The 17,897-nt window shown below is 34.9% G+C and overlaps 1 protein-coding gene across 2 annotated transcripts in view; it reads right to left on the bottom strand.

Moving 5' to 3' along the window:
- Positions 1-1,486: 1,486 nt before the first annotated feature.
- pcdh17 (protocadherin 17) overlaps positions 1,487-17,897 on the bottom strand; it is a 53,814-nt gene continuing 37,403 nt past the window's right edge. For both annotated transcript variants that reach the window (XM_066706673.1, XM_066706674.1), the window contains exon 5: positions 1,487-5,496. In XM_066706673.1, the coding sequence (XP_066562770.1) occupies positions 4,832-5,496 (665 nt within the window). In that variant the 3' untranslated portion in view covers positions 1,487-4,831. The remainder of the gene's footprint in view (positions 5,497-17,897) is intronic.

Genomic DNA, 17,897 nt, shown 5'->3' with positions numbered 1-17,897 from the left:
GTGTGAATATTTTCTTAAAATATCATTTGTAAATCATTAATTACAGGGGAAAACAATAAATTTATGAAAATACATGATAGATATTGTAAATTAATCATTCATTTCAAAAAGTATTAAAATAAAAATGTAATGACTTTCAAAGTGTTCTCTAGTTTTATGTGGATATCTGACATGTTATTAAAGCGAAACAGACAAAGTATGTTATTAAAAGTAAGTAATAAAGCTTTGATTTATAAACATCTTTGTCCATGAGGTTGTTTTTTGTTTGGATTCTTCCCCTAATTACTTTTCAAATGTCATTGCTGGGGAGAAATGTCGTTAGTTTTAATTCATTAACAATTTAAGACAATTGAAGACAAACATTTGTGAATCCATGACTAAGCTATTAACCCATCACTTACAGATCACCACGGCTGAAAACATACAGAATTATAGAGAACTGTACTACACATACTGTAAGTATACCCCACCCCCCAACCCCGCAACACCCACAACCCCCCCCAGTCTGTCTGTTTGGAAACAGTGGCTGTTGTGGATTTTTGTGGGATGATTGATCTATATGAAAGAGTTTATTAACATTTTCATGTGAAATGCATGTCTTCAGGTGCAAATGGACTTGATTGTCACATTTTACCCCAATTCCCACATTACATTAAATTTACCCATTACACTCTGTGGCCACAAACCTGATTCTGTCACAATTTTCTCACACATGTAACATGCACATATAAATACTGGAATATTGAAATTACACCAATGTCAGCTTTTCCCAATTACAAATGATCAATGGTTGTGTATTATTGAATGCTTGATTAGTGAAAATAAAGATATTTGGTTTTAATGCAAGCCTACATGATGACCAATATGCAAATATGCCGAATTTGGAGACAAGCCAGAAACCATTATAATTAAATCATTTGAGCAGAAGGGGACAAACACTGGATTGAGGATAGGAAGGCTGGATATTTAACAGCAGTGACGTATTACTGTGCATGACTTCCAAATCATCATATATTTGCTCCCACTATAAATTAGCTTTACGCTTTGTTTTGTGAGACTGGACTAATGAGGTACATTAAACATTAGCCTGAAGTCAGACTTTAAAAATACTGTCTGGGCTAAATATAAAAACAGATTTCCAAAAGTACTATTAACAAGCAAAGCCATCATAATGATAATGAAATCTTAAGTACAGACTGTTCATTTAATAAAAGATCATTCTTAAAATAAGTCCTTCAATTCTATTTATTGTATTAATATAATCTCCTTAGCTGCAAGTGCTTGTATTTTATTTATTTCAAATCGGCCTCTCTTTTCAGAAAGCCCCTTTAACTAATAATTGTACACTTTACACAGTGTTCCAGCAACCTGATAACTAGCTGTAGCAACTGTTGTCACAAGTTGTAATTACTTTGAAGTTCCCAATGGTATGTAGCATTTAACACATATCCTCAATGTTAATGAATGTGAGAGCAGGAGACACCACTATTAGTAATTGCTTTTATTCATAGTCTTCATTTTCCAGATAGATCACATTAAACACAGCCATTAGACAATAGCGGTTGAGATAATCCATACAATGTATGTCTCTTTTCTTTTCACCAGTTGCCTGGTGTAGCTTAGAGCCCTATGGGGTGACAGGGGCTGATAAATGTTGAACACCAGCCCATGGACCAATAGGGGCTGGAAGAGTCAGGACCTCAATCAGGTTTCATTCAATTACACTCCAAATCAACAAACTTTGATAGCCGAAATTCCCTTCTGACTAATGTACCAATTAATCTTGCCTGATGCCAAAAGAATGTAATTAGACAATAATGAGTGGGTGTATATTATGTTAGATTTCAAACTACTTGTTGACCTCAACAACTTATACTCCATTAGACAACAAACAGCTTGAAAATCAGCTATAATAAAGTATGACACATAACCTCCTTTTTTTAGGACTAAATCTGAATGCAGGACATCAGCTGACCCTTAAGGTAATGGTAAGTTAATTTCAGGAATAGAGTGCTAACCGTTTGATCAAAGTGACAATGGTTTATTAAAATGATTGCAAAAAGTCTGTGAATAGGATTACTTGCCCATGATACTGAACACTCCGTCTTGACATACACAGACAAACACAAAAACAATGAAAGTGAGATCAATTGTTTGAAAAACATGAAATAAACAATAACAGTGTGTGTGTTTTCTGAGTGCTATGGCTAGGCAACACGTTTGTTCCCTGAAGTTTGTATTAGCTAAAATTAAATAATTTGGCTCTGGCTAAATATATATATATATATATAAATCTGCCAGATATAAATCATCATTTGCAGTGACGACATCGGAATCATACGCTACACTGAATGTTGTTTTTGTTGTTGTCGAACCTTTCCTGGTAACATGTAGAGCATGTCACACCTGTCAAACCTGTCAGGCTTTTTAAAATCTTACTTACAAAAAAAATAAAAAGTATCCTTTTTCCAAAATGTATCTCTGGCAGTACACTTGCTTCACTAGGGTGTTGAATGTTCCTTTTTGAGTTTTACCTGAATAAAAAAATATTAAAAAATTACAAAATCCTGCTGTAGAAGCAGAGTGAAAAGCAAGATATGTATTCTCTTCAAACAATCTTTTTAATGGAAACAATGTCTTGTCTTGCTTTTACCTCAGGTTCCTGCTTATTTAAATAAATTAATAATAAACAGTTTCTTAAGAATGGCCGCTTATGGTACGTAATATAGTTCTTTTTTTTCAGGATCTCTACAGGATATTGAACTATTTTTCAGGTAAGGCCAATCTCTTTCTGCCCTAAAGGCTTAACTGCCAACATACATTCTGCATATATGCTGCCAGATATAATTCAAACTTAATTTGTAGACCAAAAAAGCCAATATATTTACATATATTAATGTCTCTTCATTGCAGTGCTGCTCTGTATTAAAGTCTGCTGTACTGCTTTACTTCCGGTTTAATCAGATTATTTTTCATTATTTGTGTAGTGGCATTTACTGTACTGGAATCTGTACAATCGTATGAGCTGAATGTGCTTTGTTTTTAATAAAAGCCTTATTTCACAATGAGAAAACCTGAACATAGATATTAAACTCTGCTTCTAGTGCTACAACTGCCTGAATTAAGAAAATAAAAAAATAAGGAAAATGGAATTTCAGTTATCAAGTTCGGTAATTTTTTGAGATTTCTGGTAAAATAACAATGTGACACATACAGAAAACATCTTGACAATACATAAACTGCTCAAGAGTAACTTTTTCTTTTGGTCCTTAATTAAATAATGATACTGCTCATTCTTCTATAGACAATGGGATATCCTCAACAGTCAAGAGCAATCGAGTTGTAATAAGAGAATCTCAGAGCACTTTTTATGTTAGTAAGGCAGTAGTCTATTCAGTAATGAAACAATTCTGCTATAAAAATGCCAGGTTTTCTTTTTTTTTAAGTTACTTTTTTTTTAGCTGCCTCGGTTTGATACATTAGTTTAGTAAAAGTACTCTAGTCATATATGGTTGTTGCTTTTCATTAGCTGGCTCATAAAGCTTTGAACAGTTTATGTATTCTAGTACAGTTTGACCAAACGTTAAACAAGAGACTTTGCTCTGAGGCATTGCTACCCACTCCTGAGGGAAAAGGGAGCAGAAAAAAAATGAAATTAAACTCATAGAGTTCGACAGCTACTAAGGCAACAGTTGCCAAATACAATATAAGCCCAAGTATATTGCAACACAACTATATATTAATTTAATAAAATACACAATATAGCTCTTATACACTTAACAATTTGGCTCATATGCACAGAAATTGCAATAAATCAATAAAAATATGTAATTTTGATGTAAACACATTAAATTCAATACATTTGCACATTAAATGATCTTGTGTATAGTGATAATGTGAAGGGACATTTCCTTTTGAGAGCCTTTGCAGTGTCCTCTGCAGTTTATAAATAAATATTTCACAATTAACTGCAGTTTAGCATTTTTTAACACTTTTTTTGTTTTGATTTTTTTTTTTTTTACAAAATGTATAAATATTTTTGTTAATATCTGGACACTATACATAAGTTTATATATATATATATATATATATATATATATATATATATATATATATTTATATTTATATATATCTTTTCACAGTAGAAGAAAAATGTCCCTAATATACAGGATTATGAGTGGCATTGGGAAGGTTAGACAAGTGGACATAACTGTACATGAAGAGATCAGGAAGTTTATGACGGATGAAGTGTTTACACAATGATCAGGGTGTGTTTTACTGCTTCACCAATTTGGAATGTTCTATGTGGCAGATAAATATAAGGGAACACAGTTTACACAAGTGATTGCTGATGGGATGTGAAGATCTGTATTATTGTATCACCACCCCCCACCCCTACCCTTTCCCCGTTAAAAAGATCTTCTTTTGAACAACAATACCATGAAATCCACAATGCTTGGCTTGTCCTCCTCCTCACTCAGACCAAGTTGCTCCGGAATCCGCAAACCAAAGCTCTGGTTTCTAACCGATTGTCATAACATTCTGATACCCATCCATTCATTGTGGATGTCTCCTGCCCGCCCTCACCCTCCCCGGCTGTGAATTGGTGTTCCTTGTGAAGGACAAACTGTAGTGAAAAAGTTATGAGTTGGTGGGCACTTGAAATGCTTACTAGAAGCCAGAAGCTGCATCTTCAGCCATCTCCGGGAATCCTAAAGTCTCGGGTCATGTCCTTTCAAAGTTACCCCTCCTTCCTCAGAAGATGCATTGCAATTGTCAGTGTCTTTATTTCGATTATATTCTTTGTTTCTTTTGAAATGGTTTATTTTTTTCACTTTCTTATTGATGTGGCTTCACTCCCTCGACAGTCCTGTAAAAGCTTATCGATTTCACGCACTACTTGTTCAGCATCCATACCCTCCCGGCTTAATTCTGGGTTGGACTGGTCCAACTGCTCCAGAACACAGTCCATCTCGTTCGAGTCTCGACTCACTCGTGAATGCACATCAGCAAGAACTTTAGCCATGGGATCGGACATAAGGTATTGGGAGTCTTTCAGTTGTTTATTAGGCGACAGGTACTGACTACTCGTTTCTGCAAAGTTGCCAGGTTTACCTTCACAGCCGTCTATAAGTCCTTTTGTGGATGTGCATGCAGGGATACACATTTTGCTTGGGCTGTTTGAAGCCGAGGGCACCTCTTGCAATAATGGGCTCAGAGCGCGCTTGGCTTTCAAATAAGGTTTGACATTGGCAACGAGGATTGTGTGATCTCTTTTCTCTTTTCCAAAAGTGCAGAAAGTCTTTTTTCCATTGGGGTTCACGGTTTCATAGGTTTCGGTCTCCACTGTTGCTTCCATTCCTGCTGGTACAAAAAGGTTTGTGCGATAATCTGCGCTTTCTGCCTGGTTAGCTGTAGGGAACTGAGGCATCCAACACCTGTCAGAATGTCCTAGTACTCGACACTCATCCGTGCAATTAACGCACTCTTCTTGTTCTGTAAAAAACAAACAAGTTTCCTCATTAGGTTTAACTGATACATAACCAGAAAAAGTCTAACATATTACATGGCTGTTGCTCAAAGGGTTTGTGTGACCTACTGTGTCCTGTAATTAAAGAAACAAAAACAGAATAATTATATATATAAAAAGCATTCTTTCAGGGGAATAGGGGATACCAGCTGGCTAATTCTGTTTACCATGAATATGATCAAGGGCTGAATGTGTTTACTAGAACCTCAAGAATGAATAACAAAAAGCAAGAAGGAAAAACAATTTGGCAAACGTTTGGTACTGTTGTCATGAATGTGTGACACGTGCGTTTGAAGCCCTCCCAAATCATGTTCACCATATAGTAGAGCCGACAGTGTTGTGCAATTCTGTTCCCCTTTAATCTCAAATCGGAAGAGAAATATATATTTCTGGCACAACTCTGATATTCTGTCAAATAATGCATCAATAGAAAGAAAGAAACCAAAAGAAAGAGCATTAAAGAGACAGAGCAACGGCAGTATTATGAATTTAAATCTTCAAAGGACCCAGGTAGGCATTCATTTGCTAAATAAAGGGTTTTATGAACTGTCACTTTAAGCCTCCAGAATATTAACACAATCTCTAAAAACGGAGACTTTCATTTTAACAACAAAAATCCTTCCTTCCTTTAAAATGATATATACTTCACAAGTGAAGTACTATGTGAGAAAATATGGATTGCTCAAACAGGATCCTGTAAGTGCAGTACACTGCACAACAGAAATAACCTTTTCCAATGACCGATCATTCAATATTTGGTAATAAATATGCTAAATGTTTGAGAAAAGGCTTTATTTACCAGCTTCACCATATTTTGACCTTACACACAACACACTGTATTGTTTTGGTGATGAGAAAAGTAAGGTATAAATGGTTTATTTTCACTCACTGTCAAGCTGTGCAGTGAAAGTTACACATTTCAGTTAAGTGAAATAAGTTATCAATCACAATACAGTGCATCCTGTCTAGTTTCTATCCACATAGAAAGCACTACATAGAAAATGATTTACCTCCTTTAAATCAACAGGATTCTCTGTTCTCTCTCTCTTTTATTGTTTTATGCTTCGCCATGGTGTCCCAGTAGGAGTCATTACTTTGTGTAGATCTTGGATTTGGTAGACAAAGATATACACTTATGGGGCCACAAACATGCTATTAAAAGGTCATATATATAGCAAAGGATATCCACAGAGAGCAATTAAACGAGAACCTTCAGTTGCTTTTGGAATGCGGTCACATTATTTTACCTCACTTTTAGACTTCATGTTTGTTAAGTGACTCAGGTAATTACACATCTGTATTACCAGATGCAGAATTTACTGCTTAACTGCACACGCATGCATTTTCATGTCACACAGTGGCAATCGTTGAAGTGCTGCAAACTACAGTCTTTTAATTATTTTGTTCTTATTGACAGGTTGATAAAATAAGTTATTGTCAGCTGTAACATGATACACTATACGCATTGTAGTAAAATAGTGTAAAACAGAGCTGCACCATGTAGCTGTGGATTCAGGGAAAAACACTAACATGTTTATGTAGGGAGGTGTAAAGGTATGTATATATTTGCCAAAGTACAGATGTAGAGTTTATGCCATTCATTGTACTATTACTGTTATCCTTTTGACAATACTGAATAACTACACATAGCTATTTCTTAGCTTTTCTTATCATCTATTTCTTTTATCTTCTGCTTTTGGCCCCAACACACAGTGTCACATGGTATTTGCTATTATAATTTACCCTCATTCTTTTTTCAGTAATTGTTTTGGTTGTACTGTATGTTATACCCTGCAGTGCACATACATTTAAAGTCAGTGCTCTATTTGGTATTCTGCTTTAGGCCTATAGGTCCAAAATGGCAGGGAATAAAAATATTAATAATAATTTGTAGGCTATTTCAATTTTACCATTATCATTATATTTCAATACATTATTTTAAATTCTGTTGACAAAGACTTGCAGATATTGCAAATGTAGAGGGACTGTGGATTGGCGTGGTACAATGTGACTATATATATACATGCATTCACAGTACTATTTGCTTTCCTTTTTCCCTTACATTCTCAAACATGTTGTCCATTCACTGAATATATAATAAAGCATAAATAAAATATGTAGACACCTTTATATGTACATGTTCATAGACACAGGAGCACTCTGGGGGTGAATATTAATTAATTATCATTGCAATGACCTTGAATCTCTCTTGGCTACTAGCTATGAATAAAGATTTGAAATGTAATGCCAACAGTAGCTGTACAGACACAGTTTTCTTATGTCAGATTGGGCACATTTTGTGAAGAAATTATCACACATTACAAGTACCTAGAGTTACCAGCTGAGCAGTACAATAATTTAGTAAGAACAAGTCTACTACCATAAAGAATATGTCTGACTGGAAAAAAAAAAAAAAAAAAAAAAAAAAAAATATATATATATATATATATATATATATATTACAATGCATTTGTAAAGGTAAATAAAATGTATATGTATTATTGTCTTGGTATTTGAACACTATCTTGTTATTTTATAAAAAATAAATAAATACATCACATGTACTACTACTACTACTACAAAAAAAAAAAAAAAAAAAATCAACACCCAGCCTTCAGAAAAATACAAATAAAAATAGTAAAAGTGCAAATGTATACTTTTATGTTTGTTTTAATCTTTTTTTAAAAGATGAAAGAAAAAAATGTATTAAGTCTCTACAAAACTCAGAAGGAACTTAATGCTGAAAATACAGCTTCACAGAATGCAATTCAGATACTTGCATTTGCCATTTGTTTATTGTTCAAGCTGGAAAAAGGAGTCATGTCATTGTCGAGTCTTTCCCACACGTTCAAGGATGCATTTGTGTTTAATAGGTTTCAATTACCAGAATACAAGAAATTAAAGGTGAGATGTGAAAGATGCAGAATTTGAGCAATGTCTCTTACACACGCACTTATTCCAAGATGCATTTCAGATCATTTCCAGTGGAGAAAGGTTGGCCACTCATTATCTGATTCCATGGTACTCAAAAAGGTAATATATAACAAAAAGAGCTCCTGTGTACCCTTAATGTACAGATAGATGCATTAAGTGCTCCTGCCAAATCTTTTATTAGCATCTCGTTTTTCATTTGGTGCCTCAGCCACAGAGTATGCAGTACATGTGATATTCAGGCTCCTAAGTACTCTAGCAGACAACTGATTGTGTTTGGTTAACCATTTGAATCATTACAAATGTGTGGGCAGTCAGACCAGAGTCCTGTTAGCAGCCCATTTCGGAGTGTCACAAAAAAGCAGGGAAATTACATTAAAAAAACTTAAAATCAATAAATATTAGTGTTGTCCATTTTGTGCATTCCTTACACCTCTACGTCACTGTGTTTCCCATGGATCCCCACACCAAACTTGCCGTTAAAAGACTTTAAAATCTGAGCCAGGAAGGCAGGAGGGACTAGTCTTTGATCCCACCAATCTTACCAGCAATGGTAATCCTTTATGTCTGAGTTACTGAACCTAAAAGGTCATGGCTGAGCTGGGCCAATCTCCACTGCGCTACGAGTGTCTTAGTCAGACTCACTGTAGCATGCTGAAGCAAACAGTTCTTAGCTCATATTGCCTCTCTGGTCCATTGAAGCACAACAACCAATGCACAACTCCCTGGAGGTCCCAGGCCAAGTTTATCAACTTAATGCAACTAGTGATCAAACAAGTGTTGAAATCAAACAATCTTCTGATATCATACCCATTTGTCAAAGGAGAGCTAGACTATTTGAGTCAAGTCAAGTAGTGGCAGCTTTAGTGAGGTTATTACAGTTATTACTTCAGTGTATATATATATGTGACATCTTCTTTTTGAAGGGTAATACCATGTTCTATTATTTTTAAAGTCATAAAAAAGAAAAGCCTTCCTGCTCTTAGTCACTATGGGGTGAAGTTCAGAAGATGCTGAGGTAATCCTTTATATGAAGTGTCCGTAATTACTTTTTACAGTGTAAATCAACATAAATTACACTGGTAGTTACCAAGTAAATACACAGTAATAAGGGAAACTAAATGTGAAGTTTTACCCTAGCACAGTAAAAACATAGTAACCATGCACAATTACAGTGTAAACAGGCAAAATTACACTGATAGTTACCAAGTAATTACAGTGCAAATACACAGTTATTAGGGACACTTCATGTAAAGTGTTACCAATGTTGATTTACTAACACCATCCTTTTAAGTTGGATTGAAGCAAGTCTCCTTGTATGATACCCAGCAATGGCCAAGTTTCAGCATTTTATATGGCAATTGTTACAACCCATCGTAACTGTTGTTAGTGGGAAAGCATTTTTGTGTTTTATGTTTCATTACTAAATGTCCATTGCCACATAAGTTAGAATAATAGTTTCACATGCTTAATTGTCCACATTTCCTTTTGGGAAGTCCTTCACGTACACAACATATAAATACACTACTGCTACTCAGAATAAAGGCGTTTTGTTTACTATCAAATTAATATACTGCAGGGGGACACCATCCTTCACGGACACAGCGGGAGGCTTGGAGACATCTCTAGGCACAACACAATATAAATTGAAAGGACTTGATGTTAACAAAACAAAATAAAGAGGTTTGGCAAAGTATATTATCCAAGCATGAGAACATTTTCAAGGTAGGTAGATTATCCAGGCACTCCAAAACTGAAGCTCAAACTGACTGGTGTTTTTCTTGTGTTGTTTTGTTTTGAATCGTTAAGCTTCAAAACGGGATAGATGGGTTCTCTTCCCTAAATGTTGTAGTCACTCTGGGTTGCTAATCCTATCTTCCTTTCACTGCTCCACGCTATGATTAATAGCTGCAAATCAGTACAGGTAAGGACCATGAAAAACATAAGCTGTGAAAGACGTGCATGCATCTGTGCCCCACGACTGGGCATGGACAGCATAACTAGCAGGCCTGCGGTACCTCGAACTGAATTCGATGGCAGCTGGATGCAGCATGGAGCATCTGTGACAGGCGAGAGCTGCACCTGCACACCTAAGGGGCAAACTATGATCTGAATAAACCTCATAGTAACATACTGGGAACTCAATAGTGATGACAACGTGTCTTGCATAAACCCAGCCACCTCACTGGAACAGAATGCAAATTTGTATTCAGCGAACCCCCACCTCCCCTACATTCAATATCTTGACATCAGCTATGCTAGCGGCTCACACAACTCAATTGGTTTAAATATCTGTATTAGTGAATGTGTTTATTTATTTCTCCAAAATAAATCAATTAATAATGTGTGTGTAAATATATAAACAAACACACATACATACACATACACATATTTGATATAAGATGAACACCAAGCTGATTGATTTTAGTGGATACTACTGATCCACTGACTACTGATCAACTTTTATGAGGTATATGATTAAATATGACAACTATGAGTTTTCAATAAACTTCACAGTTATGAGACAAATCTAATACACACTGGACCAACATCAGCTGTAAACAAAGTAGACCACAATATACCAAAAACCAGAACAGCCAAGGTCAATGTTTTCTGTACTAATTTTCTTCCAAACTGCATTAACTTCAGATGTAATAACTAGCTGGTTGTTCAAAACCGTACCCATAAGGAAAGCTGAATGAAGGAAAAAAAAACAAAAAAACACCAACACCAGTGCACTGCAAGATCAAGTCAATCCTCATTTATTTAATACCGCGCTGCTTTGAGAAGGAAAAAAAGAAATGTTACCTACAGTGTGGCCTTGGTTTATACACTTTGCCCTTTCATTCCTCCAGCAGAGGGATCCTTTCATGTACTGAGATTTTTTCTCTCTCGTTTTTTTTGTACGTTTTATCGTAGGTCACTCTTTCGTACCCAGTGGTGATATGTATAACCTCAGAGCTGAAACACAGGGCACATTTATGGATTGCCAGAGGGTTCCCGTCTCATTTCAGCAATAAGTGAGTGCCTCTCAGGTTTCTCCTGCCAGCAAGCTGCTCTACAGTAACTCTCCAATTTCAATCGGGATTCTGTTACACTAGGACAGACTGATTGGGATTAAATACGGCTTTGTTTGTTATTGTGTCCCTTCCTCGGAAACATTTAGGGAGGGCGCCGAGTATATCTGTAGCACTGGTCAGCTTCTGAAAGGGAAGCTATAGCAATGGAGAAATGTAATTATTGTATTCCCTTGACAGAGGATGGCCTGCTGTAGCTGATCCCTGCCCTTCAATTATTCAGTAATCACTGCACATAAATAAGATCAATTTCAAACAAGCCATATTTCACACCTAAAGGGTTAACGTTAAAGGAGTAATGAAGTATTCCCATGCTGAGGTACAGTCTTTGTTTTGATTGGAGTATATTAGGTACATTAATTGAATTAACATTTGCAAATGGACAATGGGCAATAGAAAATATGCTTAATCGTAAAATAAAAATAATTAAATCAAATACATTAACTGGTAGTTGAATTATTGCCTGTGCTTCAAAAGATTTGTCAATTAATTCCATTTTTTTTTGAGCAAAAATTCAACAAAAAATAGAAAATGAAAAAAAAAAAAAAACCTCTTTATACTGCTTGAGAATTTGTAAAAACCCCATTGCTATTGTCATTACTACTGGGTATACGCGCACACACACACAAACACACTATATATTGTTTATGACAGGAATAATGAAAATGAACCTAATACATCAATTTATCAATAAATAGACAGGTGAGATAATAAACTTGAAAGTGCTATGCCAAGCAAGAATTATACACCATGCAAGAACTTCAAAAAATACAAGCAAAACACAAGTCAGCACTCTAACAATTTATCACGTATTCACATTCATCACTGCAGGGATTTTCTGTAAGTGAGAGTCTGAATTTCAAAAACAGGTAGAGCTATTAATACTGTTTTAATTTAGAGGATGAATCAATATGTTTATATGAATATTGGAAGGAAATATATATTTTTTTGTGTGTGTGTGATTATGTGCACACATTCTACTAATATTTCTATAATATATATTTATATATACAGGAAGTTCCCAATTTAAAAACTGGTTGTGTTCCAAAAGTCTATTGTTTGGAACGCAGAACACATTTCCCCATAGCATAATTGTTATGTCAAAGGCTAGCCCACAAAACCATTTAACCCATTACATTGAATAATATTTATTTTTATTTACATTGAATGCTGGTGCTGCCTTGCTTAAAGGAAGAAGGTTTAATTACAGGAGGCTGAGGAAATAGATGGATATTTTGGTTAAGGATCTCGCACATGTATTCTCAATGGGGACAATGCTAATTCTGTGAAGATTAACTACATTCTCATTGATTTATAATGGACATACAGGTCTTACAGAAGGGCTTGGGAGTTTGTTTTGTCGTATATGGACCTTTCTTCATTCTTAGCTCATCTAGAAGCTCTCGTAGCATTTCATCACCTTTTTCTCATGTGTTATTTGGAATACTGACGTTCTAATTCTATCCTCTATATGGCTCTATATGGCTTCTATCACCTTATTTCTACAGTTTTCGTATTCACTTTATTTCTTGAAAGAAAATTAAAGGTAGACAGGTTTTATGAATGATTCTGGTTTCCTCCTATTTTCCGGCAGCTTTCTTGATTCCTGAAAACTGTTACAGAACTATGTGTTAGGTTAAGCTGGTGCTAATAGAGCCCAAGAGGGATGATTTGTTTGCATGTGTGGGTTGGCATCTTATAGAACTTTGTCCATATGTACAGATGTTTGTAAATCGGGGAGTGTCTGTATATACTGCATAAACTAGGAAAGTCACGTAGCACCCCAGACAATTACATTCACAACAACATGACAAGTTTTCACTGGAAGTGATGATACAACATGGGCTTTAGGTTTATATTCAACTGTCTTGCCTGTGAAATTAGCAGCATGTTATTTGTGGGCACAGTCATTTTCTGTTACCACTATTGATCAACTGGCCTTTTGAGAAAACATTCAAAGAAACCTTTCCAGATGATGTCTGTAAGTTACATTCCTGGTCTTCCTTTCTTGTAGACTAGCCATTACAGAACTTGATCTCTGCACTTGCGGGGTTCAAAATGTTAAATGAAGAACCACAAGATTTTTAGGTTATATTAGACGTCAGAGAGAGCTATAAATTGAAGTTAAGTTTAACTGTATTCAGCTCATAACTTGTAGCAGACTCACAGAGAGTCTGTTTAATTTATTTCCATCAGTTAAACACATACTGTTACATACTGTTACAGATAGTTACATGATGTATGGATAATAGATGACTGACTGTTAATTACATCTATAACACAGTGTAAGTACACAGGAAATAGCAGCAAGTTTTCAAACGAGAGGAGGCCATTCGACCCATCCTGCTTACGGTTATTGAAAAGACTTAAAAGTCTTTAAAAGCTAATACTGTGTACATTCAGATATAATCTCTGAGAAAAAAAACGTGGCTTTTCTCAACTTTTAGATTTTCTGAAAGCTGATTTGCACTGCTTCCACATAGAGGACACACACATATACACACACACAATCATGGTACTTTGAACATTATAAATATAAATTATGAAAATAGACATTACACACATATCCAGTACTGTATAACCAAATTACAGTGGATTAGACTGTCAAAACGATGTCTGTTTCTGGATGTTTCTGCACATGAAACTAGGCTACATTCCCCAACTCTCCAGCACATCATAATTTTTAGTTTTCTCTCTGTGGGTGGCCCCTTGGGGAAGAGGAGACACCCAACCCCAGCAGCTGACAAGCCACGATCAAGGCACCTCCCATACCGAGGGTAGACAAGGCACCTCCCCTCTGAGGGCAGACAGGCCATCACATAGGGAAGACCACAACAGCAGCACTACCTACAAGAATTTTCTGATCTTCATGCTGCCTGTTTATGTTACATTGCCTGGAGGGGAGGTGACCATTTGGCCTAGACTTTAAACTGTGGATGCTTATTTTCTCCTATAACAGTCTGTCTCCTATAGAAGTTTTAGATTTTCTCTCCTCCATGCCTGAAGTTTTATTAATCACAATCTTGTACTGTTTTAATCTGTGAAGCGCTTAGTGGGAACTTTATGATGGGCACTACTCCAAATAAAAACTGATTGAACTGATGTGCACAGCCGTTACAAAATTCTCATTTAATCATTAACATTTTAAAATACCTCTATTTAGCTGTATATCAATAAGCAAATGTAATAATTTATAAACTATAAGGTGAATACTGTATCGTACCCTAGAAATTAATATTAGTCAATTTAAGATTTTAATAGCGCTTGTTAATGTTAAAATTAGCTTTGCAGCATCAGATATTTAAGGAACTGCAAAATTCAGGGTTGCAGAAGCAGGGAAATGCTTTAGACCATGTCCTTAAGAATGCAAAACTATATTTTCAAAGCACGCAACAACTGGTTTAAAACTATAGCTCAACACAAACATTGTACCTTTTCTTTAATTGTAAACAAATATTCAAAAGCAAGGATGTGCTGTAGTGAAAATGCATACTGTAGATAGATGAAAATTAAAAGACACTTATTAAAGGAGTGAAAATAACAAGGAGATATCAATTTAGTTTTGAATTGTTTGTAATTAGTACACAAGGGATCAGGTTATAATTTTGTAATGAATATTATCCATGTTCTTCAAGCATAAATCCACACAGAGATTCCCACACAAATGATAATCAAAATCACATAGCAGATTTTGCACCTGAGGTTAGAAAGTGGCAAGTTCAAACAGGCTTCCTTTGTGCAGTAATGGCTCACTAATTACTTGAAAAACATTATGTGCATTACATGTTTCTTCTGTGTAGTTTGGAGAGTGAATCTATTTATAGATATTAAAATGTTTTTAGTTTTTCTTATACCATTCCATTTGTATGCTAAAATATCACTTTTAAATGTTTTATTTCAATCTATAAGACCAGTAATTAATGACTTCTACAAATTCAATGCAATTAAGAACAAAATACACACACACGCTTATATTCAAACACACACTTTTTGTTTCAACAGGTAGTTTAGGATCACAGTTTTGATCAAATATTGTGTTCACCTGAGCCTGAACTGGATAAAACCCCTACAACTGAATTTCTGATCTGTAGCACTCAACACTCATCATCCACCTTTGTGATATGGCAGAGGAATTTAATATCTGATGTTGGTGTCTGGAATCCCTTTTTATTTTTTAGAATACAACAATCGTTACCCACATAAAATGAAAATGTGCAAATATGAAAATATATTGAATAAAGCTTAAATTACAAGATTAAATGTTAAATGTTCCCCCTACAGATTCAAATAAGACTAATATTAATTAACTCCATGGTTAAACTATGTAAAGGAACAATAATCATTTTAGAAACTCAATCAATCAATTCATAAATTGAGATTATAAAATTTAACTGCTGAGAAATAGAAGTAAAAAGTATAATCAGACGTCTAAGATATTACATGTTTTTAGATGCAGTTAAGCTGCACAGCATCCTTTAATAACTTGTGTAAGATGTCAACTCGATGTAAACAAAGCTAGTGTTACTCCACATTTATTTAGCATTGATATTTTATACTTGGTCCTGCATATTAGTGTTTACAGTCTAGACAAAGCCAGTTTATATATATATATCGTTTCATAACCATGATTGAATTAAAAAAGCCTTTTGACTTAGGTGTAATATGAGCTTATTAAGACATTACATGAGATAATCATTATAAATTCTCATATCGGGTTTCCTTGAATTAAATCTGAGCATCTTTCCTCTGTCACATTTTCCTTTAGGCTATACGCTGAAGGAGCATGTGCAATATCTGCAAACAAGTGCAAAAACGGAAAGCTAAAAACATGAAATAAAACAAGCAGCAATAAAATCAGTTGTCTGAGCTTTATTACTTTCAGAACGGAGAGAACCTGAGAGTATATTTATATATAAAACAAACAGACATTTCAACTACTATTCATTATAAAAATACAAGATTAGGGTCAAAGATAAGTAGGCTTACATAGGATAAGTATAGGATTATTGGAGATAGATGATGATAAATAACAGGTCTGAATACCAACTCCACACCTGTCCTGTAAAAAAAAAAATCTTATTGAGATTTCTTTTCCACACAAGATTTTAGACTTAAGTTTGAAGTCAAATCGCATCATTTACAGCTGCTGCAGAAACATCTCTGCAAACCTTGCCTTAACGGTGATGTCCATAGACTGGAGAACGGAAACCCTAAACTAATGCAAACTGACATCTTGAAAGTGACTGAATTAGGAAAGAAAGAAAGGGGAAAAAAAATCACACTATGGACAATGAAAGTTAGATAAATAGCTGAAACTCTTTTTTTTCAGTACCCAATAGCTTGGAGACATTCTATTTTTTGATAAGGTAATCAAATTAAGTGGTTGGTCAGAAATATTAAATATTAAATAGTCAAAGCATTTTCTCAGTGTGTGGTAAAAACTAAACAGGCAAGTATGTAAACAGAATGTGTAAGTGCATCTCATAAATACCACAGATTGAATTTCATAAGTCATTCCCCTATATACCAATTAAAATTATAAACATATTGCATAGTGTTACTGAAATGTAATTTGTACATATAAATATGTATGAAAAAGTGCTTGTTGAGACACAGCATCCACCAGCTTTGGAACAAATATTTAGGTAGGCTATGTATAAAGTACATTAAATCATCATGTGAATAAATAATACACTTACACACATTGTTTTATCACACACAGGGAGGTGGTTCAATATGGAGAAAATGTCAGCACAAAATATTATAATAATACTACATAACATAATTCTCAGTTGGAAGCAGGAAAGATACCTGTATAATGCAACGACTAAGACACAATGGTACTTTCACTATAATAAATCAAGCAAATACACTGTCCCTTAAATACACTATATTTAATCTGAGCTGCAAATATGTGTTCCCAAGCACGACAGCAGTTTCAAGGCTGGACATGTATGGAAAAAGATATTTGCAAACACTTGTTTAGGTCGATGGTGTGCTAAAAGAGACCGACAATGGCAGTAATGCATGACTATGTTAAAAGCTCATTTCAAATGCAAACTTACTGGCTCTTCTGTTGAAACAGCTGGATACACAGCCCACCCACACTCATCTAGGAAATGATTTTGAACTGGTAAATGCTTAGGTTACATGTGAATCGATCTCTTGAGACTGAAGCTCACGTGCCATTTCAAAGAATGTCTAGAAAGTTGCCAGTAATTATAACGTGCCACTAAGACTTAAGGTCTGCAAATATTACTTGTGTCGATTAACACAGAAAATAAATGCAGTTAGGATGTCACATGAAATACCTGTCAAAAAAGGTACCAATTAAAATATTAAATCTTCAGGCAATTTGT

The sequence above is a fragment of the Amia ocellicauda genome, chromosome 6 (genome assembly GCF_036373705.1).
Source record: "Amia ocellicauda isolate fAmiCal2 chromosome 6, fAmiCal2.hap1, whole genome shotgun sequence".
In the NCBI taxonomy this organism is placed as follows: Eukaryota; Metazoa; Chordata; class Actinopteri; order Amiiformes; family Amiidae; genus Amia; species Amia ocellicauda.
The sequence above is the reverse complement of the archived record's forward strand: the minus strand, read 5'-3'. Positions and strand labels throughout refer to the sequence as shown.